Below are 21,303 nucleotides of genomic sequence, written 5' to 3' on the forward strand. Positions count from 1 at the left end.
TTAGTTCCCTATACCCAAAAATAGAGAGTTGGGTTGTGAAAAGTTTCGAGTTGAGTCGGGTTACTTCAATCGCACTTTCGAAGGCTCAGCGGACTAGCGATTGTGCGGCACTCACTTTCCAACGACAAGTGAGCTAAGCCAATTTGTTCTTGCGTCGCCTACGGCCAAGCGACATATGATCGAGCCTCTAGCCTCGGTTTTAAAAGAAAGTTTTAGAAAACGAGGAGAGAGAGATTTTAGAACGAGAGATTTTAGAAAGAGACGTTATATAGCCAGCAAGAGAAAGATAACAATAAGCAAGCAAGAGAAAGATAACAATAAGCCAGCAAGAGAAAGATAAAAATAAGGAAGCAAAAGAAAGATAACAACGGCTTAGCATATATAGGCTTGGGTAGGGAGAAGTTGACAAGAACTATTGGATTGGGTCAAAAAAATCCCTCAACCCAACCCAATGCAGACCATTAACACCCCTCGCCCCTTACACGTCATATAAGTTTTCCTGTGCATGCAAACTGCCCCAACATTTGCCGATATAATTGAAAACAAAAAAAAAAAAAAAAAAAAAAACTTAAGGGAAATATAAATCTTACCCATGTTACATTAAGTATGGTTCAATTCCAAGTTCTTCAGCACAGACAAGCATCATATGCAGTTCAGTTCAGACAATGGGCTTAACTTTTTTCCTATAAGTATTTACAAGAATCATCCTCAAACGTCGTCTAAAAGCTCTATCGACTTAAAGCTGGGCAATGGATTCTGAGAGTGTCATAGAGCAAAAGCTTATTTAAACGGCAAAGTAATTGATTATTGTGAATTTCCAAGGTAGTTTAGGCAATAACAGATTGTAAATATAGACATACATCATTTCTGTGTTCTCTCAAGGATCAGAAGCAAGTACCAACAACTCGTTCAGGACCAACTTATCAAAGCTGAACAATGTTAGCATCTAATAGTAGGGCATGTACCTCATCGATCTTCGAAACCGAGGCATCTTCCTGCAATGGGATATTGAAGGATCAAGAAATTAGCGAAATCAAGTATTTCATGGTGATGGGAGATAAAGACACTCGAAACTGTACCCGTAGCCGTAAGGTGAATAAAAATACGGTGGTGCATACGGTCTCCTAAAACCCACGTACGGGTTATAACGACGGGGACGATATTGCTTCATACCAGGAACATTTGTTCTCTTGGGCAAAACCTGGAATGGATCATGGCAGCAAATAATAAAGGCATGATATCTCTACATTCATACCAAACCAACGAACCAGAAAGGTTTCTCCTTCCAGAAACTTTTTCTTTTTCTTTTTTTCGGTGACGACCGAGAAAAATGAAAGACTCACCTTGAGTTGCCGTCCATGAAGCTCCGATTCATTCAGAAGGAGGGCCTCTTGAACAGCATCAGCTTCAAGAAATTCTACATAGGCAAAGCCCTTCGGCTGTCCAAATTTATCAGTTAAAATAGTCACTCTGTTGACAGTACCACAGGATTGGAAATGCTGTTGCACTTCTTCGGGTGTGCATGCATAGTCAACCTTCAAACACAAGGATTTTGATTCTTGAAACAGAGCTTTAAACATAAAATGGTAAAGTGCCATCAACAATGAATAGAAAGTTCTATGAGTTCTCTGTTCTTTACATAAATATATTAGCAATTCCTTTGAGAAAAGATCAGACAGCAAGAATTAAAGTTCGTATGCTGTTATGATTAAGAAAGTTACAAATCAAGAAGCTTTGTACAAATAAAAGAAAAAAAAGGGAAGAGAGAAGAACACTTTATCACACCCAATCAACAACGTATTGGGATAAGATACACCAGAGCAACATTAAGAAGTAACAAACTTCCAATGGGCTGGGAAAAGAATCATAAACTATGCCAAGAAAAATAACTCTAACCAAATCACCGAGTCGCCACAAAGATCCAAATCATATGTTTAAATGAACATATGTAACACTGAAGTGTCATTCAATTAGAGGCATGAGAATCACATAACAGATGCATGTTTAAGAAATCCATAACAAGAAGTACAAAACAGTTCTATATTAGAAATGATTGAGAATGAGGTGTTTATTCTTCAACATAGAAGATTTCCCACATTAATCTTATAAGTCCACATAGTTTTGCAATCTAACAATGAAATAAGCATGGACTCTCTGCACGAAGATGACACGTTGAGTTTCTAACTAAAAGGAAAAGTCTTAGATTAATAAGTTAATATCTTCTTAGTTCTTTCAGAGGTTACTGGCTAAGGGAAATGCATGCATTAAAATCCTATACTTGGTCTAACTGGGTCACAAACGAAGCACAAACTCGAAAAATAATGCCACAAAAAAGCGATTATCTTACACCCTCGCCTCGTCCTTAATGGCTCATTTGCGAGACACAAATGACAATGCCTCTGCTTCCTCGGAGACATTTGAGTTGTCCCCTAGCATACTGTAGCTGAACCATCGACATCGTTATTCCACATTTAACAGTTCCAGCCTCCAGAGCGCATGCCTTTCAACCGCATAAGTTCAACTAGAAATAGTCCCCCTTCCCTAAAAGCTACAATTCACTAATGGTTTTTTTTTTTTCTTTTTCCTTCTTTCTTTTTCTCACTGATTTTTCCCGTTAAACCAGTCTTTCATCCATCATTCACAAATTTCTTCTTTCTTTCTTTCTTTCCTTCTTTTTGAATTTTTTGCAGAAATTTCTCATTTCAACAACATTTTTTCAAAGATCAAACAACTAAAAAGCTTTTCTTGAATCTAAAGAACATCGGTAGGGACATTTTTCTTCTCACATTGCCGACAAATACAGATCTTGAGTCAGTCTCCTCCTTGCCTGCTTGACTAGTTGATGTACCAGCAGGATCTGCATCAAGCATAACAATCATAGATATGAATAATAAACTTTCAACCAACATGATCGGATAACTAAATTTTGGTTTCTGTCAAAAACCACAATCATAATTTGTTCATCCAAATCAGCGAAACTATGACAGGTAAATATCACCAAAATCACAATCATAATTTGTTCATCCATATCACCCAAAATCATAGTTTCTTCCATATCCCTTACAATATCACAGCAACGAAATCAATTAATTCAGAAATTCCATTACTAAAGGCTTAATAAACGAAAATAATAACACGTAATCATAAGAAGACGACCTTGGACGGCTCCCATTTCTTTTTCAACTTTGGCCTGCATTTCTCGGAGAGCCGCTGCTTCCTCCTCCATCTCCTTCAACCGCTTTTTCATCTCGTCAAGCTCCTGAAACGCATACACGATCACAATGAACAAAGAACACAAAAAATCACAAGAATTATTTCTTCTGGTTTCTTTTTCCAAGCAGGAGAAACAGAAAGAGAGAACGATTGGAAACCTTGACGGCGTCGTCATCTGCAACTGACATGTCAACGTCTCCGTCCATCTCCCCTTCAACTGGGATCTCTCCACCGTATACCTCGTGCTCTTCTTCCTCCATCTCCCTTACGCTCGCAATTCCGCCTTCGTTTCTAGAAATCTCCTCGATGCGTAGAACTGCCTGCACAGAATCGAAATCGTTGGGCCCAGAGAGTTGCTCCACCTCACGACCCAACTATATTCAGCGGCCCATTTAGGCTCTACAGAAATTTGTTGCTTCATTTGGTATTGTTTTGGCAGGTGAGTGGTTTTATTAGGTTAACCCTTATTTAGTTCAAATTTATTTAATTAATCTATAGATTCTATATAGCCTGATGCATGCCTAGATTTGGTAGAGATATATTTGGAAGATATTTTGTAAATATATGATAGAGATATATATAGTAGATATTTGGTAAAGATTTGATAAAGATATATTTGTTAGATTATATTATTCTATTTAAATCTTTGAAAGCTAAATTGAAGCCATATATAGGAGTGATCACAGAAGCACAATAGTGACATCATCAATAATAAAACCTTTAGCCAATATTCCGCATTGTATTTTCTCTCTCTTATTCTTTGTGTTCAATGTGTGCGTTGTTGAGTGATCCTAACAATTGGTATCAGAGCTAACAATTGGTATCGATCCTAACAACAGAAACTTATCCAGCATTGTTTTGAGATATGAAGTCATTATCATTTTGTATTTATCTTCAGGACAATTGAGAATAACTTTGTAAGAGAGACTTTGTAGTGTGAGAGAGTATGGAAAAACACTTGTAAACACTTTAATTATAGTGATTGGCTACCACCTGTGGAGGTAGAGAAATTTATTATCTCCAAACTGCGTACGTCTGTGTGTCTCTTTATTTAATATATATTTGTGGGTCTGTGAGTGGGATTGATCTTACTTCCGCCTATAAATTTTTTTTTTTTTTTTTTTGGTTTGGTGTGAACTAATTATTTATTTATTTATTATTATTATTGCCTTTGCTTTCAATATTTAGTTAGTTTGATTTGTTTAATTATCCCTTAATTATAAGGTTGATTTATTTGATTAAAGTAGAAGGGTATTTTAGTCCAATTTTTTATCTTAACGTTCGCTATTCATAATAATGGCTTGGCCGTTTATTCGCTTACTTAAAAATAAAAAATAAAAAATTGCGCGAAGTTTCGAACTTGGGCGGCCCGCTGGGGACGTTTCAGGCTTCGCTATTGTTTTCATTTTCTGGGTGTGAAGGAACTGAGACGAGGGAAAACAATGGAAGAACTAAGGAAACTAGAACAAGTACAAAAACTCATTACGTCAATGGAGTCGCACGGAATCTCTATGACTTCTTCATCTTCCTCCAATCAATTCATTGCTAATTTCGTTCTCCTTTTGGTACGTTCTTCGTTGAGATAATCCCTGCTTTACGATCTTAAAGTTCCTTGTCGAAAATTTGAATAAAGGTTTTGATGAATTTCCATATTGATGTGAGTTTGTTTGATAATTGAATTGTATGTTAGGTGAAACCTTGTGGAGAGCTTGACTTTGAAGATAAATTCAATTTGGTTTCTGAATACATGCCGAAGGTGAGTGTAAGCAACGCCACTGACGACTTTGATTGAGCTTATTAGTGTCTGTAATTGTTGGAAGGACTTTACATCTACACTTGCCATCAACATTTCTTTTGTTCCACAGTTTTCAGAAGAGTTTCTTGGTGAGGCATCATTGCTGCTTGGCGATGGAGGTACTCTATTCTTATGGTCTAAATAATCAGAAGATGTAGGTCAACAAACTAAGAAAAGTTGTAGAATGATTTTTTTCATTGCTGTTTGTTAGGGTATAAATTGATGTTTACTCTTGGAGAAAGATTTTATTTATCTGTTGTGGATCTTGTGGCCTTGCTATTGATTGTTTTTCATGGCTCGATTTGTTTTAGGCTATAGGCGAAAGGAGATGGAAACCACTTTGCAGCCTTATAGTGACAATAAGCTGGATTTTGGTTCTTCCATGAACTATTGTGGGGAAATGGCTATGGTTGGCTTGGATGCAATGCAGCGTGCAAATTCTACGCTCGAAGATTTTGTAAGTGTGTGGTTTAAGTTTTTTCTTTTTGTTGAATGTAAAAAAATTGACATCGTGTGCCACATTGATGCTACTAATATATAAAGAAATCAGAATCCAATCTTTAAATTGTACTACTTTTCTATTGTTAAGGTGCAGTAACTACAAAACTCTATTTCCTTCTTTTCTTTAATTAATTTTTAACCATGTAGTTCCCCTTTGATTGTCATGACCTTCTGTGCTTGATTTACATTTTGCTAAAACGTTACCAAGCTCATCGTTTGTTACAAATGTCGTATAGAAGGAAAAAAGAACGCATGAGATGATAATTTTAGTGAGGTCATAGAGCACTTCTTCCCTGCATCAAGTATATCTACCCTTAACTTTTTCCCTTTTACATTGGAGCATTGCAAATTCATGTTATCCAGTGTGGAAGTGTGTGGTAGCATAAGGTTTTGAGCATTGAGGTTGTTGCTATATTCGGGGAAAAGTGGAATCAAAATTTTGGAGGGTGGTCGTAAAAACTATGTTTCCTTTTCTTTAGAATGCTTTTACATGTTGATGGAAGTTGTGAAGGAGGTGGTTTTTCATGCAGGAAAATTTAAGTTATTTAAAAAATCTCAGAACTTTCGTTGTGTTTGTTTTGGGTTGAAATGACCTTAAATGAAAGAGGCTCCTCTTGTAAATACTGAAGTCGGAAAGCAGTGGGAGGAAAGATGGAACCTTGATTCCAACTGGTGGAAGTCTTTCTTGTCTCTGATTAACGACTATTCCAATAGGAAACTTCCTAAGAGAAATGATTGAAGTCTGATCTCTTCTTGTTCGTCTGTTGGCGTTCTTGAAAGATGTTCAGATGAAATGCATCTTCCAATGGCCAGAATCTTGTAGCCCTAGTGGGTAAAATTCCTTGGCAGAGTCAAGAAGATACTCACTTCAATAATGGCTTTCTTTCTTCAATGGGATGGGGTGGCTTGTGAGAGAGGTTACTGTTAGCGATGTGGGCTATGTTTTTCTTTACTTGTTCCTGCAGACTCACATTAGCAGCTTAAACCCAAAAAAATCTTGCTTTCTTAGCTCAAGGTGTTTGGAGACTTAGTTTTAATATGCCTCTTATGGCATATGGGCATATTTATATATATAGATTAGATGAGTTGGGTTAGTTGGGTTGTTTCAGCCCTCTTTCTTCCAAAGCTAAGTGGTTTCAAATTAGCTGAGTGTTGGACTCTCTATGAAAATATTTCCCTTGTAATCAGTTAGTGGAGAAGATGGGGTTTTCAAAGGTTAATTGATCTGAGGGACTTGGAGAAGGACTTGGAGGTGCTCACCTAAGAATTCATTCTTGCTGATTTTGCAAAAAACTGCTGGCGTTCCATCTCCACACATTGGAATCACAGGTTTAGAAGATGGTTACATGGAGCGGAAATTGAGAAGTAGGAGAATATGTGTTGAATTATTGATGTCTGAATCGGTGAGATTTGAAAACATGGTCTTCAAAGAGATTAATATGTCCAATTGATGTACTTTCTTTTCAATGATTTTTTTCCTCCTTTTTTTATGATCTAAACTGGGAAGGTGTTATTTATTTATTTATTGTTGTAAGTCATAATGTGGGCCTGGGAGATGTCTATCACCTCTCCCAATTTTGTAACCTTTGTTCTTGTTTAATTCAGGTATCAAGGCAAACGATTGCTATAATGCTATTTTTGTTTGGGCATTTAGTCTTTTTCCTTAAAAACAATTCTGTATTGTCTAGAATCTTTTGCTATAATGCTTCTTTTGTTTGGGCATTTAGTCTTTTTACTTGAAAATAATTCTGTTATGTCTAGAATCTTTTGCTATAATGCTTTTTTTGTTCGGGCGTTTAGTCTTTTTCCTTAAAAATAATTATTTTATGTCTATAATCTTTTGCATTAGCAAACCTAGGCTATGACAATTCTGCCATATAACAAGCTGACATTTAAATACATTTTGCAGTTCAGATCTTATTTCATGTTTCACGGAATGGATGTAAACAACCCTCAATGTGTATTCAAATACTTTCCCATTCTTTCATTTACTGAAAGTTACATATATCAGGTGATGTCCTACTCTGTTCTTCAAAATTAATTGTTTTTGGTGGAAAATTAGCTGTGCATAAACTTCCAAGGATAATGTTGCAGTAGGAAAGAAAAAACTCTTCAATGATTAATACGACTGTAGGAGGATGTTTAACTCTTCTACCAGATGCATGCAGCACCTATGTGATTCATATTTTGTCTAGTTTCTTAAACTGTTTTTTGTGTAGAAATAGTATTATGGTGTCAGAAAATGAAAACTTTCAGCTTCTGGAAGAACAAAAACCCTGAGAGCCATATGTGATAAACCCAAAGCTGAAATTAAAATCTCATCGTCATACTCATTGAATTGTTAGAACCAAGAAATGAGAGAAACAACCTGACTTTTTAATCCATAGAAAGACGTTACAGTATATCAGAACAACATCTGACACAGTGCATGAGATAGAGCTTCCTCATGTTAGAAAAGAAGAAGAAAAAGAAAGAAAAGAAGAAGATAAACAAGATAAGTAGAGAAGAAAGGAGGAGAGAGGGAGAAACGGAGAAAGGAGACGTTAGAATAGAAATTTTTTTTTTAATTAATTTCTTTTAATAATTATAATTGTCTCCCCAAGGAGCTGTTGCAGCAGTGCTGCACGCTGTTACAATTTTTTTTTTAACCTTCGGTTGATTTGAGCCCTTATTGGGCTCACTAACAGGTCAGTTTTGCTAACCTATTGACAGGTATCCTTAAGCCGACCAACTGAAGTCTGTTTGGCCAGTTTTGATTGGTTGGCTCGGTTTTTTTGGTTTCTGATGGCCACCCCTATCTTTGTTACCCAGTCTTGTCTTTACTATGATCTCAATGACCTTGGGTTCTGTTTTGTTTGTGCTTAGTGATTTTATCTACATGCTGCAGCTGGACACTTTGAACGAGAAGATAGCTTTGGGTGGATCCACTTTCGGAGAATCTCAGGTGTTAATACTGGATAGTGTAAAACATGGCATTTACGTACTCGAATATAGCTGACAAACTTTCACATCCGATACTGACACTGAGATTTAGGAAGCAAATGAAAGGAGCACTAGGATTCTAAGTGCTATCAAATCTGATCCATTTCAACCTCTTATTAATCTCCATAAATCGCATGGCTTATTGACAGAAAGGTTTGATGATTTGCTCCAATCCATGGTCTCTGCCACGAGAGAAATTGGGACATACTTCGAATGATAGTTAACTGACTTTTATGTTTGTTTCATGCCAAGATTGATCCATGAACTAAGAAGTGGAGAGGAGTATTGGGCATTGGAAAGGCACCTATGCGGTGCATTGGCGAGCAAAGGGAAGGTAGTTGTTGTAGTCTTAATTTATTATTATTTATTCATGTAGGGACTGCTTGTGCTCATGATTGATCCCAACTATTTTGTTTAGGTCTCTGTTGAAGATGTAATGCGGGCTATTCATCTGAAATCATTTGATTATAGAGTGTTGAATCTTCTTTTGTATCAGTTGAGAGGAGAAAAGGTAATTATCTATCCAACTTGAATGCGGTTGTTATCTCATGTAATCCTTCATTTTAGAAGCTTAATAATCTACTTTTCTTGAAGTACTTGAGGTAATTGTAAAGGCCCAAGCCCTTGCTAGCAGATTTTGTCTTTTTTGGGCTTTCCCTTTCGGGCTTCCCCTCAAGCTTTTTAAAATGCGTTTGCTAGGGAGATGTTTCAACACCCTTAGGTTGTTTTGTTCTCCTCCCCAAACAATGTGGGATCTCACAATCCACCACTCTTCAGGGTCCAGCGTCCTCGCTTGCACTTGTTCCTTTCTCTAATTGACGTGGGACCCCCACCAATTTCACCTCCCTTCGGGGCCCAACGTCCTTACTGGCACACTGCCTCGTGTCTATCCTCCTTCGGGGAACAGCCTCCTCGCTGGCACATCGTCCGGTGTCTGGCTTTGATACCATTTGTAATGGCCAAGCCCACCGCTAGCAGATATTGTCCTCTTTGGGTTTTCCCTTTCGGGCTTCCCCTCAAGGTTTTTAAAACGCATCTGCTAGGAAGAGGTTTCGACACCCTTATAAAGGGTGTTCCGTTCTCCTCCCCAACTGATATGAGATCTCACAATAATGCTTAGTAATCATCATATGTACTAGTTCTACCTGTACTATTGTATTTTCTGTTTATGTTCACATTTAAATCTAAAGTTCTACTGATGTAAAACTTCAATATCTAGGGATTTCCATTGGTCGAATTACGAGCCTAATATGGACTGCATTCTCGTGTTCTATATTGTAAATATTCTAAATTAACTGTACTTCCTTAGTTTTAGCTGACATGTTAGTTTTGCAAATATTTCTTACCTATTATGCAACCTTATATTATTAGCCTGATTGTGTTGTGCTGAAGTTTTGTGAAGGTTAATGACTTGCATATGGAATTTCTCTCAATCTCAGAATTGCTAGTTGAGATAGCTGACGATTTGTAAGTATTATCTATTCTGCACTCTTTGACTTCGTTGAACAAATTTCCTTTTCTGTCTCCTGAATTGATTGTCTACTAATAATTAATCTGAATACATTCATTTGGCAAGCATAACACTGGTCTCCCTTGATGCTGGGTTGACTCGATGACTTTCTTATAGGTTTGATTATGAGGTGAGTTTAACAATAAACACGGATTTCTGTTTGCTAATATATTTTCTTACCCTTTTAGCTGCAATTAAGAGCTGAGATCTTCGTGTAGGATGATGTACTAGAGAATAATTTCAATATTCTGCGCATGTTTGTCCGGATATATGGAGCTTCAGCTCCAACTGCGCTGGTGAGCGGTTTAGGTAGCCTTATTTTAATTTCTTATTATTCATCCGACTTCTGAAGCAACATGATCTGATATCAAGTATGTAATAAATCCTTTTCTGCATGAGACATAGAATAAACATCCAACTCTTGAATTAGCTCCAAGAATCATGAATCATAAACCTTGTCCAATTATAATTTAATTTTAATTTTATAAACAAAGAGTAGTTATGATGTTATAAGGTTGTCATGATGTACATGGTTGAGTTCATGAATTCTAGTTTCTGTTCATTAACTTGGAATTTCTGAGTTGTCTTGGGAATACATAGTTTGCATTTTAACTCGATAACATTTCATTTTTTAGGTTCAATTATAAATTTAGTCATTGAACTTTAATACTTCAACCTATTTTACTCATGTACTATAAAAAGTTTGAATTTTAAAATTTGAATATTGTTCGAATTTTAACGTCCCAGCTAAAAAGCTTAAAATTCAAATATAATTGAAACTTTTTAAAACTGAAAAACTAAATGAACATCAATTTCAAAGTTGAAAGTTGAAGGATTAAATTTGTACATGGCAAGCAGCATACATACAGGCTGTACAGCGTGTTTGATTCTGAGTACTAAGTTTATGTGGTAGTGATTTTCAGGCAAAATTTGTGAGCGAGGCTGAGGAAAAGTATGACAGACTATTAAAAGCATTGGATCCTCATTTATCCTCACTTTACCAAAGGAGATGTGAAGAGGCGACTAAAGAAGGTAATTGAGTCCTAAAATCTTAAAGAATTAGTTCCTGATATATGAAAGCATATGGAATCATTTTGACATGTAATCAGGTGGTAAGGTGTCAGCACATCCATTCGGATCGTGGAGTATGCCACCTCTGATACACGACGAGGACTCGTTTCGAGCATCTGTTATATCGAACATTCAAACATGAGGCCATTATAACTTCGTAACAGCCGAAAATAACCTTCCTAATCTGAGACTCATGCTTCTAGCCGGGGGACTGCTGGTTCTGCTAATCATTAGTCAGATATCAAAGGCACTTGCAGCCTTGGCTGGACTTAATATTCAGTTTCATGCTCTTTCTAGTTTATATAAAGTCAAGATATTAGGGTTCTTTTTTTCTTCTTTCAATCCATTAGGAGTTTCTGATATGGGTTTCCCATTGTGATATTGTTGTATGTCTTGTGATGATAGCTTGGGCAGGGAAGTTTTAACGCTTAGGATGAAAAAACCATGCCAAAATCTTAGATTAAGATTTAGAATAGCAATCAAATTGTCAATCAAACCGACCGTAACTCGGGATGACTTAATAACGCGGATGAGATATAAATTAACTTTTCTAATATCGAATTTTTACTTCCTATTTTCACGTCTCCAAGGCAAAGTCTAGCTTAATCCTTTATCTCTCTTTTCTTCTTTCTTCATTTGGTCATGTCTGATCTGTAGCTAGTTGCGAGTAACAAGGTAATGGTATCTCTCCCTTTTGGTCTCACTACTTTGCTCCTTCACATGTGGGTAAAGCTGCTTCGCTCCTTCACCCAACTTTTTGATGACCAATAATTTTCATTTATGAGATTAAAATGTTCGTTCTAACTTCTATTGCCAACATGTTGCAATAGATATCCACCTATTTCAATTAGGTGTATAAGGCTTCAGGATTTTTTTTTTTTCTATTTTTTAATATATTTTTTTAAAAATTATTCATATCAAAATAATATTTTTAATAGATAATTTTCATTTTTCAATATAATTTCTATTAATAATGAAAAATATCTTAATAAATCTAATAATATTTTATAAAAAAATATAATATATACCCATATAAATTCTAAAAATTCAATTTTCAATATTATAATATAATCTTTTAATATTATTAATTTTTTTTCTAAGAAAATAAAGGATTAAATCGTAAAAAGTCCCGTAATTTTTCACTCAACAATTGGAATAAATAAAAAGAATACAAAATAATCAGAAAATAAAAAATATTTAATGGCATTTTCATTTTTCACATAAAACTTCAATTACGCAGTCTGCAGATTGGGGGGTAAAGTTCCCTGCGCCCATTAATGGCGGACGACGATGGAGCTTCATCGATCCCTAATTCCATCCCTCCACATCCTTCAGACTCGAGCCTCCAAAAGAAGCACGCTTCAGTTATTGAACGTCTCGCCAATCGCAATCAGACTCGCTTAGAGAACTCCATAACCCGCAGATCGGAGTCGGATTCCTCTTCCTCTTCCACATCCTCGTTTCTTGTCCGCTTTTCTGACTCCAAGCGCGCCATCGAGTCGGACCTCGCCCAATGCCGCCTCACTCCGCCGGAGCCCTCTCAAGTCAGATCTCACCTCGACGGGATTTCCGCCTCAATCTCCGACCTCGAAAAGCTCGTTGCCGAAACCTCTTACTCCTTGCCCTCGTATGAGGTACGAGCTTCACTCAAATCGATTTCGGAGTTGAAGCAAAGCCTCGAGGATTTAAATTCCGAGTTGCTACCTAAAAAGAAATTCTCATTCAAGAACAAAGGCACGAAGAAAGACACAAAATCGGAGTCTAAAGACCTAGGGCTTGGAAATGCCGGTTCTATGTTAACGAACAAGCAGCAGCAAGCGAGTTACATCGCTCGAGATTCTCCAGGAATCAGAGACAAGGATGGCGAGGTTCTGGTAAAGAATTTCAAGGGATCGGATGTTGGGGAGTTTACCATCTCGGGTCTTAGTTCATGCGAGGTCAAATTGATTGGTAGCGTTAGGGCGTTATTTATTCATAAACTACGAAACTGCAAAGTTTATACGGGACCTGTAATGGGTTCAATTCTAATCGATGATGTTGAGGGGTGTACATTTGCAATGGCTTCCCATCAAATTCGGATTCACAATGCGAAGAACAGTGATTTCTATCTTAGAGTCAGGAGTAGGCCGATCATTGAAGATAGCAGCAGCGTTCGATTCGCGCCATACTGTGTGAGTTACGAAGGGATTGAGGAAGATCTCAAAGATGCGAGCCTCGGCGAGGAGACAGGAAATTGGGAGAATGTAGATGATTTTCGTTGGTTGCGAGCGGTGCATTCGCCGAACTGGTCGATTCTGGCGGCGGATGAGCGAATTGACACCGTCAAAATCTCATCTACAGAAGGTTGAACCCTTGTGAGTTAAGTTTCTCATCTCTACTTGTGATAAAAGTTTCTTTGAATGTTTTGTTCGTTTATCATAGAGAAATTTAATCAGATGACATCGGTTGATTTTGCTGTGCTTGTGTTGTGTTAGTATTATATCCAAAACTGGGAATTCTAGCAGATTCTCCCCTTTACAATTGGTTGATTTTTAAGAAATCTTTCTTGGCTTCGCTGTTTTTCTGCCTTTGAGTGACTTGCCATTGCCACTTGACAACTTGGTTTTTCATATCATTACAATTTATACTCGTATGAATGAAAAATTATCTTGAGGGAATATGATTTGCAGGCTCCCTCTCCCTCTGTAGATGTGCTAGAACCTCGTAGTTAGTGTAACAGTCTAAGTTCATCGTTAACAGATATTGTCCTCTTTGAGTTTCCTTATGGGCTTCCTTTCAAGATTTTTAAAACGCGTTGGGAGAGGTTTTCACATTCTTATAATGAATGTTTCGTTCCCCCCTCCAACCGATGTGGGATCTCACATTTCCACCGACTTGGGGGCAGCATCCTCGCTAGCACACCGCCCAATGTTTGCCTCTGATACTATTCATAACAGCCAAAGCCCACCGATATCATATACTGTCCTCTTTGGGCTTTCCCTTATGAACTTCCCCTCAAGGTTTTTAAAACGCGTATGTTAGGGAGAGGTTTCTACATTCTTATAAGGAATGCTTCGTTTCCCTCTCCAATCAATGTGAGATCAGATATTAGTCCCAAAGTTGGATAGATTATGTGTAAAAAGTATTGGAAAGAGTTCAAATGATGATCATTTGCATATCTTAAGAGGACACAAGCATTGAGTCTGGAATCTAACGAAAGCTTAAGGTAAAAAATGATTTGACAATTACATCAAGCAAAATAGAATAGATGTCATGATTTGTTCTTGAATTCAAAGTTAGAATTACTTTCTTTTACAGGATTGTCTGGTATGGTAGATGATTTGAACCTACCATTAGTTAGAAGAGGCTTTGATGTACCAAAGTGAGCATAACTCAGGTTAGAGATTCAAATCTCGGTTCTCTAGAGGCTTTGATGTACCATTAGTACATATGTGGATTAGAAAAACCATTGTTCTTTCTAGTTGATATCGGATTAGCTTCAAACATTTTGTTTGAAATTTTCTTCAGAAAGTTAGATAAAATTACATCTTAGATAAAATTACATCGATCATTAACAAAATTGTTCTTCCTCATTGTTCTTTCTAAGCTGAGTTGTTTTGCATTGAACTGGGAGATGCCTCATGTTTTTGTGTCGTGAAATGAAAGTCGAGCTATGTCAGATGCAGATTTAGTGCGCTGAGTTTCTAATCGGGGAGCGGTCGATTAAATTATACACAATACTCTTAAAACTTTGGAATAGTTTTCAATCGTATCTTTAAACTTTCAACATTTAAATTGATACGTTTATATGAATCAATGGTCATTACTATTTATCTAATCTAAAAAAGACGTTATAAACAATATCACTATCACATATCTTTCCGTTCTTAGTCATTAGGATATTCTTTGAAAATTTTCAAATTTTCAAGGTAATTAAGGTAAAATTAAAACTCGGGACACTAAAATTTATTTATTTTTTTAATTTTCTTGGTTCTTTCCACATTTAAATTATGTAAAAAAGAAAAGAAAAAAAATCAATGGCCGGTATTTTGAACTGAATCATTTCCTTGTATCCGAGAAGAACTTCCCGATTAATAGGAAGGAAGCTTAATCAAAATGAATCAGAAAACATATATTTTTTTTCTATGATCAATAGGTATAAACATCAACAACAACGAATTGGATTAGTTTCTCCAAACAAGTGCTTGGGACAATCCTACCTAACGGCGAGATAGTTGGAGAGGTAACAAACCCCTATACCGATTTGTGCTTATGGAAATTATCAAGTAATCGGAGATATAAAAAAAAGATTTTTAAAATATTAGTAAGAAGTTGATAAATAAATAAAGAATTCTTTATCATAAACTTAAAAAACAAAATTAATATCATGATTATTAAAAAGTTGAGCAATGATTATTGATACTTGTATTGGCATCTCAAATAGGAGACATTGACATATTTAACAGTATGTAATGCATATCATAATTGTCCACCAAAAGGCTGTCCTTAGTCTTATCAAATGTTTTTTTTTTTTTTTTTTTTTTTTTTTTTTTTTTTTTTTTTTTTTTTTTTTTTTTTNAAGGTTTTTCATATTTGAATAAGGATATTGTTAAGTATAGGAAATTTGGTTAACCCTAATCTTAATTAGAAAATTTAGTTTAATATAGAAAATTTGTATTTAGACCGCAATGATCAACTGCAAACTATCGCTAGTAATCAGTAGCGGGGTGAGGTCAATGGTCTCTAGTAGACAGTAGCAATGGTCAAAAACGGTGTTGATCATTAACAATAGTCAGTGGACGGTGATTGTTCACCAAAGAAGTACAGTGAACATATTTTGGTAAGTTTCGTATATTATGAAAATTTGAGAACGATTCATAATTAAACCATTCTCAAAACTTAAATCAAGAAATTACCCACGAACTCAATCCATAAACCAATCAAAATTCAATCAACAAAACACTTGTCACAATCACACTTTTGATAGCAGCGGACTTGCAATTTGTGCGGCACTCACTTTTCAGCAACAAGTGAGTTAAGTCAATTCGTTCTCACGTCGCCTACGGCCAAACGACGTATGCTCGAGTCTCTGGCCTCGATTTTAGAAAACGAAGGCAGAGAGAAATTTAGAAAGAGGTGTTATATATGCAAGCAAGAGAGTAACAACAACGGCTCACAGTATATAACTATTAGTAAGGAGAAGTTGACTGAACCACGAAAACTTTTATCCAAAAACGAAATGCAATAATTTTTTATCGAGTACAAAAACAAATGGGTGAAGAAGCAAAAAAGAAATGCAGTTGGTATTGTGGAAAGGTAGATAAAAAGGGATAGCATTTGACATTTAGATATCAACACAAACAAGAACATGTTGGTCCCATGTGGGTAGCCACCACTTTAAATAAACCCTTCTTACTTCCCTATATAAACATATGCTTTGTGTTCTTCATGAACCTCAAAAACCTGAAACATGGGAAGATCTCCTCCTTCTTCTAATCAAATTGGCCTCAAACGTGGTCCTTGGACTCATGAAGAAGATCACAAACTCGTCTCTTTCATTACAAAACATGGCTATGGCAGCTGGCGATCCCTCCCCGTTCTCGCCGGTATAACCCTTCCTTCCCCCCTAACCCGTCCCAAAGATTATGTATTCGTCAACGTCACGTTTTGTCATTTTCAGACGTTGTTGACTCCGTTGTCTGGCTGGGACATGCACCAAGTTTCATCTTCGTTCCTCGTTTGAATTTCTTTTCAGGGCTTAATAGATGTGGGAAGAGCTGTAGACTGCGATGGACAAACTACCTTCGGCCTGATATCAAGAGAGGAAAGTTTTCTCAACAAGAACAACAAATCATTCTCGATCTCCATTCAATCCTTGGAAATAAGTAATTAACGTATATTATAATACCCATTTCTCAATTTATCGGTATAATAATCCCTTTTTTTCTTTATAATAATCTCTTTGATACTTTTTGCTGGAAGATGGTCCGTCATTGCAAGCCACTTACCAGGACGAACAGATAATGAGATAAAAAACTTCTGGAATACCCATCTCAAAAAAAGACTCATTAAAATGGGTTTCGATCCCGTCACGCACATGCCCACAATTTACGATAATACCCTCTCCGCTCATCATCTTCCTCCACCAAATCTCGAAAACTTTCTCCTTTTTGATCTACCTACATTGAAACAACAACTCCAAGCTCTTCAAATGGCAACGTTACAAGGTATATAGATTAAATTAGACGCTTAAAAGCTCGGATACTAAATTTATCGAGAGAGGCGGAGTAAATTTAATTTTTTTTTTTTTATCCATGTTCTTTAACAGAATATTTACAGCTTCCCCAACTTCCACCTCCTCCCTTTACACCCACTTTCCACCTCCAATATGATCGGAATATGTCAGGCCCTTATGCCAATTTGCCGGACTTGGAGGTATTTGGAGCCTCGGATGATCCAACGTGGACGGCAGTTTCCGGCGACCAAAGCGGAGCTTCCATGTGGGTTTCTTCTTCATCTTCAAATGCTCCGTCGCCACTTCCGCCGGTGGAAGCCAACTCAGAATCAGAATCAGCCCCGTTGACCGACGAGCTGATGTTCAACGATTATTCGTTGTTTAGTGACATCGATCCCTAGTTCTTTGTTTTGGTTTGTTTTATTGTCTTTTTTATTGTTTTTTTTTTATTTCTTAAATGTTGCGAAGAAATAAAAATAGCTGAGATTATAGATTTGTATAATATGAATATATGATCCATTAATTATATGTATTTTTTTCCCCAATTCTTTGGATAAAAAATTTCTTAATTTCTATTATTTATTTATTTATTTCATTTAATAATAAGAACTTTATAACAAATTCTTAAAAAATTATCAATTTTATTTGAAAATTTTAAAAATTAATAAACATATGAGATTCAAAATTCAATTTTATATTTAATATAACTCAATATTTCAATTTGATAAAGTTTTTATTTGAAAATTTATCGTTTTCAATTTTATTTTCAATTTTATACAAAACCCTAAACCCTAAATAAAATAATAAAGTTTTTTTTTTTTTTTTTAAACGCCACATGCACAGAATTTGAGTAAAGATTCGACACCTGATGATCCTGACATTCTCCTAAAACATAGTCACGTTACCTACTCATCGTTTCTTAAAAATGAAAACTATCCCCACAGACCAACACGAGTCATTTCAGCATGCTCTCACTTACCTGTATCCTAGGAAAATTCACTGAGGTCATCCAACATAAAATTGGTTCAAGTAAAGCACGTTTAGCTATGAAGTTCTTACGATTGAGCTACCGAAAAGGAAGGTACACCTTGTAGGTATAGGTAGTACCTTTCATTATCTTTAAGTCTTTCTTAATCATCTTATCTTAAGGATCACTCTCATTCGGTATCGATTTATTAGTGCATTCATCCATTACTCGAGTGTCACATTTTTTAAAATATTTTATTTTTTCAACTCGCTTATTTTTTTATTAGCGGTTTTTGAAATTGCAACAATTTTGTTATTATATAAAGAGAAATGTTTGAAAAATGGGTGAAAATGATTAAATTGTTTCCTTTTTTATTGAAAGGATTAATTAGAAGCTTTATTAATTAATTTTTTTAATATTAATTTAAAAAAGGGGGTTGACAAAAAATATCCTTTCCCAAAAAGTAGTGGGAAAACATTTGTTGATAATATTCTTCATTTAATTTTTAAGAAAATAAGTTAAATTACATGTTTAATAAAAATAATAATAATTTATTAAAATTTTAATTTTATGAAAATAAATATAAATATAAATTTTATGTCGAGTAATAAAACTATAAAATTTTAATTTATATTGATGAATTTTATATAATAATAAATATAATCTCTGAACTTTTAATATTTTTTAAAAGTAAAAATAAAAACTATTAAACACGAAATTAAAAGCTAATAATTTTGTTAATTTAAAAAAAGATATAATCAAACTTATTTGATATTTTGAACGATTATTTATAAAAATAATTTTTTAAAATTTAGATTAAATTACTTGTAAATTTATTAAAATATATCCTAGCTGATGTCACGTCCACGTAAGCATTACAACCTCCCATATGAACAAAATGAAAATTTAAAAAATAACTTAGAAATGTGAATAATTTTTGTATGATCATCAAGTTAAGAAAATCTTACAATATCTCTCGTCACAGTAAAGCAAGGAGAAAATAAACGGACTCTTCGATGGCTACTTAAGGCAGTCTAGTGAAGACCGGTGGGACTGGAACTATTGTATCTTGATCAGTGCTGCTATAATTGAAGAACCAAAAAGCTATGTGGTCGAACTTCTTTCGAGATCTAATTCTTTCTCTTTGCGCGAAGGTTTCTTTTATCGGTTGATTCCACTGTTGTAGGGCTCTCGTGAAATTGGAAAGTCATTCGATTCTCAAGCTCAAGCAATTTAAAGTTTTGATCTTGATTTTTTCTAAAATCTATTTGTTGTAGATATATATATATATATATATATATATATATATATATAATGGAATTGAAATAAGTTCACGAGTTTCATAAGAGATTCAAATATTGAAAAAAGAAAGTTGTTCAAAATTGAGAACAAATTAAGGGTTTGAATGGTCATATATATATATATATATATATATATATATATATATATATATATATANAAAAGGGGTGATTTTCTCGTGAATATTATGCAATTTGCTAATGTTTTAGATATATATGTTCTTGAAAAGTTAGGGAGGATTATGATGATTACATGCATGACGTACATTATTAGTTTTTAAAGTTTCGAACGAGATATTGTTCGATGAGACTGTTAACGTGTAATAATCCTAAATTTTCTACTTAATCTAAGATCGCTACCGTAATCTATGCAGAAATAACTATTTAAAACTTCATCTTAAAACACTGTCATGGAGTTACGTGTTCAAAAACACCTTTAATATGACACAATGAAAGACGGAATAAAGTTTGATTTATATTGAGCAAGAAATACCCACTTCTAAATTCAGCTAGAAATACTCGTATATAGCCAAAGTGTGGCTATATATGAGTGAGAAATACCTTAAAGTTTGATTTCGAGTAAAATACAAAAATCGAACATCAACCAAGAGTGTCGTTGCAATTAGTTTAGGGTTGAAATACAAAGTCTTAGTACAATTGATATATTTGAATTACGTTCCCGAACATTCAAAATTTTCATTTTTAACCCTTTAACTTTAGGTTTATTTCAAAACTACCCTTTTCGTCAACTTTAGTGATCGATACTTTGATCATTCAATTGGTTCCTTGATGTCCGTCTGTACTTGTTGTTATGGTGGCAAAAGCAGGGGCTTTGTCAGTTTCGCCTACTATTGAATTTGAACCGGTAACTCTAGCTATATGAAAGCAGTGCTCTAACAGCTAAGTCAAGTTAAGAAAAATAAACCCGTATAAGATAAGAGAAAGCCACACAACCCGAGTTTCCCGTATTATACTGGGGACAGATCTTTACGAAAGAAAAAACATTATAACATAAAAAGAATAATATATATATATATATCAATCAAGGAATAATCATATTGGATGTGTGTGCACTAATGATCTTGATAATCTCCACCAGTAGAAACCCTAAAATAGTTCTCACAATGATTCTCACTGAACTCATCCCATTAGAAGCCCTCTTCTCTAAGCTTTTGCTGAAGCTACACAAGATCCCCCAGAAGCAATGGATATCATCGGCTCCGCCATCTTCCCGACGCAAGCTATCGAAGAATCCAGCGACCGGGAAGCTATAATTGTTGACACTACTCGTTACGTTATCGTCATCGTCGTCTTCATCGGCTAATAAGTGCGGTGGAACGTCGTTCTCGATTTCGTTTCGTTCCCATTCTTCAGCATCCATAGCCCACTCATTGGAAGTAATCCCCGCCATTGCCAAAGCTTCTAAAGAAACCGACATGGTGGTTGTTGCAAAACCTAGTACAAATGCTAACTTTTGAAGATAAAAAGGAAGGTTTGGGAATTTTTATTGGTTCTTGAAAGCTTAATGGATTGGGTTTGTTGAAGAGATGAAGGTGATGATATTGGTGTTGTATTTATAGATGGAATTTGAAGAGCTTCACGGGTTCCATAAGAATCAAACATTCAAAAGATTGGTCAAAATTTGAGAACTAATTTAGGGTTTGAATTGTACGATATTAATCATGGATCATGTTCTCGTGAATGTTTTTTTTTTTTTTTTTTTTTTTTTTTTTTTTTTTTTTTTTTTTTTTT

General features: G+C 35.3%; 4 protein-coding genes across 7 annotated transcripts; 3 read left to right on the forward strand and 1 right to left on the reverse strand.

Annotated features, from left to right (window-relative positions):
* Positions 1 to 558: 558 nt before the first annotated feature.
* Positions 559 to 3,561, reverse strand: LOC111810737 (polyadenylate-binding protein 2-like). Of its 2 annotated transcripts, XM_023697505.1 has the most exons (7): positions 3,372 to 3,553; positions 3,157 to 3,259; positions 2,787 to 2,857; positions 1,344 to 1,535; positions 1,080 to 1,201; positions 861 to 995; positions 559 to 756 (listed from the first exon to the last, which is right to left on the reverse strand). In XM_023697505.1, exons 1-6 carry the CDS (start codon positions 3,471 to 3,473, stop codon positions 947 to 949), a joined length of 639 nt encoding a protein of 212 aa, XP_023553273.1. In that variant the 5' UTR covers positions 3,474 to 3,553; the 3' UTR covers positions 559 to 756; positions 861 to 946. The 2 variants fall into 2 exon arrangements, with proteins under 2 accessions (XP_023553273.1, XP_023553274.1); XM_023697506.1 differs by having other exon boundaries at positions 573 to 995; positions 3,372 to 3,561.
* A 987-nt stretch (positions 3,562 to 4,548) lies between these two features.
* LOC111809728 lies at positions 4,549 to 11,626 on the forward strand. 3 transcript variants are annotated; one of them, XM_023696125.1, is made up of 14 exons: positions 4,550 to 4,778; positions 4,904 to 4,975; positions 5,079 to 5,127; positions 5,320 to 5,465; positions 7,419 to 7,520; positions 8,397 to 8,453; positions 8,544 to 8,644; positions 8,744 to 8,825; positions 8,910 to 9,002; positions 9,894 to 9,958; positions 10,119 to 10,131; positions 10,220 to 10,297; positions 10,925 to 11,033; positions 11,111 to 11,626. In XM_023696125.1, the coding sequence occupies exons 1-14, from the start codon at positions 4,656 to 4,658 to the stop codon at positions 11,212 to 11,214; spliced, it is 1,194 nt and encodes a 397-aa protein (XP_023551893.1). In that variant the 5' UTR covers positions 4,550 to 4,655; the 3' UTR covers positions 11,215 to 11,626. The 3 variants fall into 3 exon arrangements, with proteins under 3 accessions (XP_023551895.1, XP_023551893.1, XP_023551894.1); XM_023696126.1 differs by having other exon boundaries at positions 4,551 to 4,778; positions 4,904 to 4,969; XM_023696127.1 differs by lacking the exon at positions 7,419 to 7,520 and having other exon boundaries at positions 4,549 to 4,778.
* A 660-nt stretch (positions 11,627 to 12,286) lies between these two features.
* LOC111810894 (tubulin-folding cofactor C) lies at positions 12,287 to 13,639 on the forward strand. Its single transcript, XM_023697725.1, has one exon. The coding sequence runs from the start codon at positions 12,350 to 12,352 to the stop codon at positions 13,418 to 13,420; it is 1,071 nt and encodes a 356-aa protein (XP_023553493.1). The 5' UTR covers positions 12,287 to 12,349; the 3' UTR covers positions 13,421 to 13,639.
* Positions 13,640 to 16,520: 2,881 nt separating this feature from the next.
* Positions 16,521 to 17,765, forward strand: LOC111810652 (myb-related protein 308-like). Its single transcript, XM_023697394.1, has 4 exons — positions 16,521 to 16,657; positions 16,807 to 16,936; positions 17,034 to 17,278; positions 17,380 to 17,765. Exons 1-4 carry the CDS (start codon positions 16,522 to 16,524, stop codon positions 17,685 to 17,687), a joined length of 819 nt encoding a protein of 272 aa, XP_023553162.1. The 5' UTR covers position 16,521; the 3' UTR covers positions 17,688 to 17,765.
* Positions 17,766 to 21,303: the final 3,538 nt, after the last annotated feature.

Source organism: Cucurbita pepo, chromosome LG14, assembly GCF_002806865.2.
Source record: "Cucurbita pepo subsp. pepo cultivar mu-cu-16 chromosome LG14, ASM280686v2, whole genome shotgun sequence".
NCBI classification, from domain to species: Eukaryota; Viridiplantae; Streptophyta; class Magnoliopsida; order Cucurbitales; family Cucurbitaceae; genus Cucurbita; species Cucurbita pepo.

What these genes read in the sequence shown, in the direction of transcription:
- LOC111810894 (XM_023697725.1), top strand. Translation starts at nt 12,350, where the DNA reads ATGGCGGACGACGATGGAGCTTCATCGATCCCTAATTCCATCCCTCCA.
- LOC111810737 (XM_023697505.1), bottom strand. Translation starts at nt 3,473, where the DNA reads ATGGAGGAAGAAGAGCACGAGGTATACGGTGGAGAGATCCCAGTTGAA. An exon ending in CAGATGACGACGCCGTCAAG is followed by an intron (nt 3,260 to 3,371) that starts GTTTCCAATCGT and finishes TATGCGTTTCAG; the next exon opens with GAGCTTGACGAGATGAAAAA. An exon ending in GATCTGTATTTGTCGGCAAT is followed by an intron (nt 1,536 to 2,786) that starts GTGAGAAGAAAA and finishes TTGTGTTTGAAG; the next exon opens with GTTGACTATGCATGCACACC.
- LOC111810652 (XM_023697394.1), top strand. Translation starts at nt 16,522, where the DNA reads ATGGGAAGATCTCCTCCTTCTTCTAATCAAATTGGCCTCAAACGTGGT. An exon ending in CATTCAATCCTTGGAAATAA is followed by an intron (nt 16,937 to 17,033) that starts GTAATTAACGTA and finishes TTTTGCTGGAAG; the next exon opens with ATGGTCCGTCATTGCAAGCC. An exon ending in TCAAATGGCAACGTTACAAG is followed by an intron (nt 17,279 to 17,379) that starts GTATATAGATTA and finishes GTTCTTTAACAG; the next exon opens with AATATTTACAGCTTCCCCAA.
- LOC111809728 (XM_023696125.1), top strand. Translation starts at nt 4,656, where the DNA reads ATGGAAGAACTAAGGAAACTAGAACAAGTACAAAAACTCATTACGTCA. An exon ending in AATACATGCCGAAGGTGAGT is followed by an intron (nt 4,976 to 5,078) that starts GTAAGCAACGCC and finishes TTTGTTCCACAG; the next exon opens with TTTTCAGAAGAGTTTCTTGG. An exon ending in CATTGGCGAGCAAAGGGAAG is followed by an intron (nt 8,826 to 8,909) that starts GTAGTTGTTGTA and finishes TATTTTGTTTAG; the next exon opens with GTCTCTGTTGAAGATGTAAT.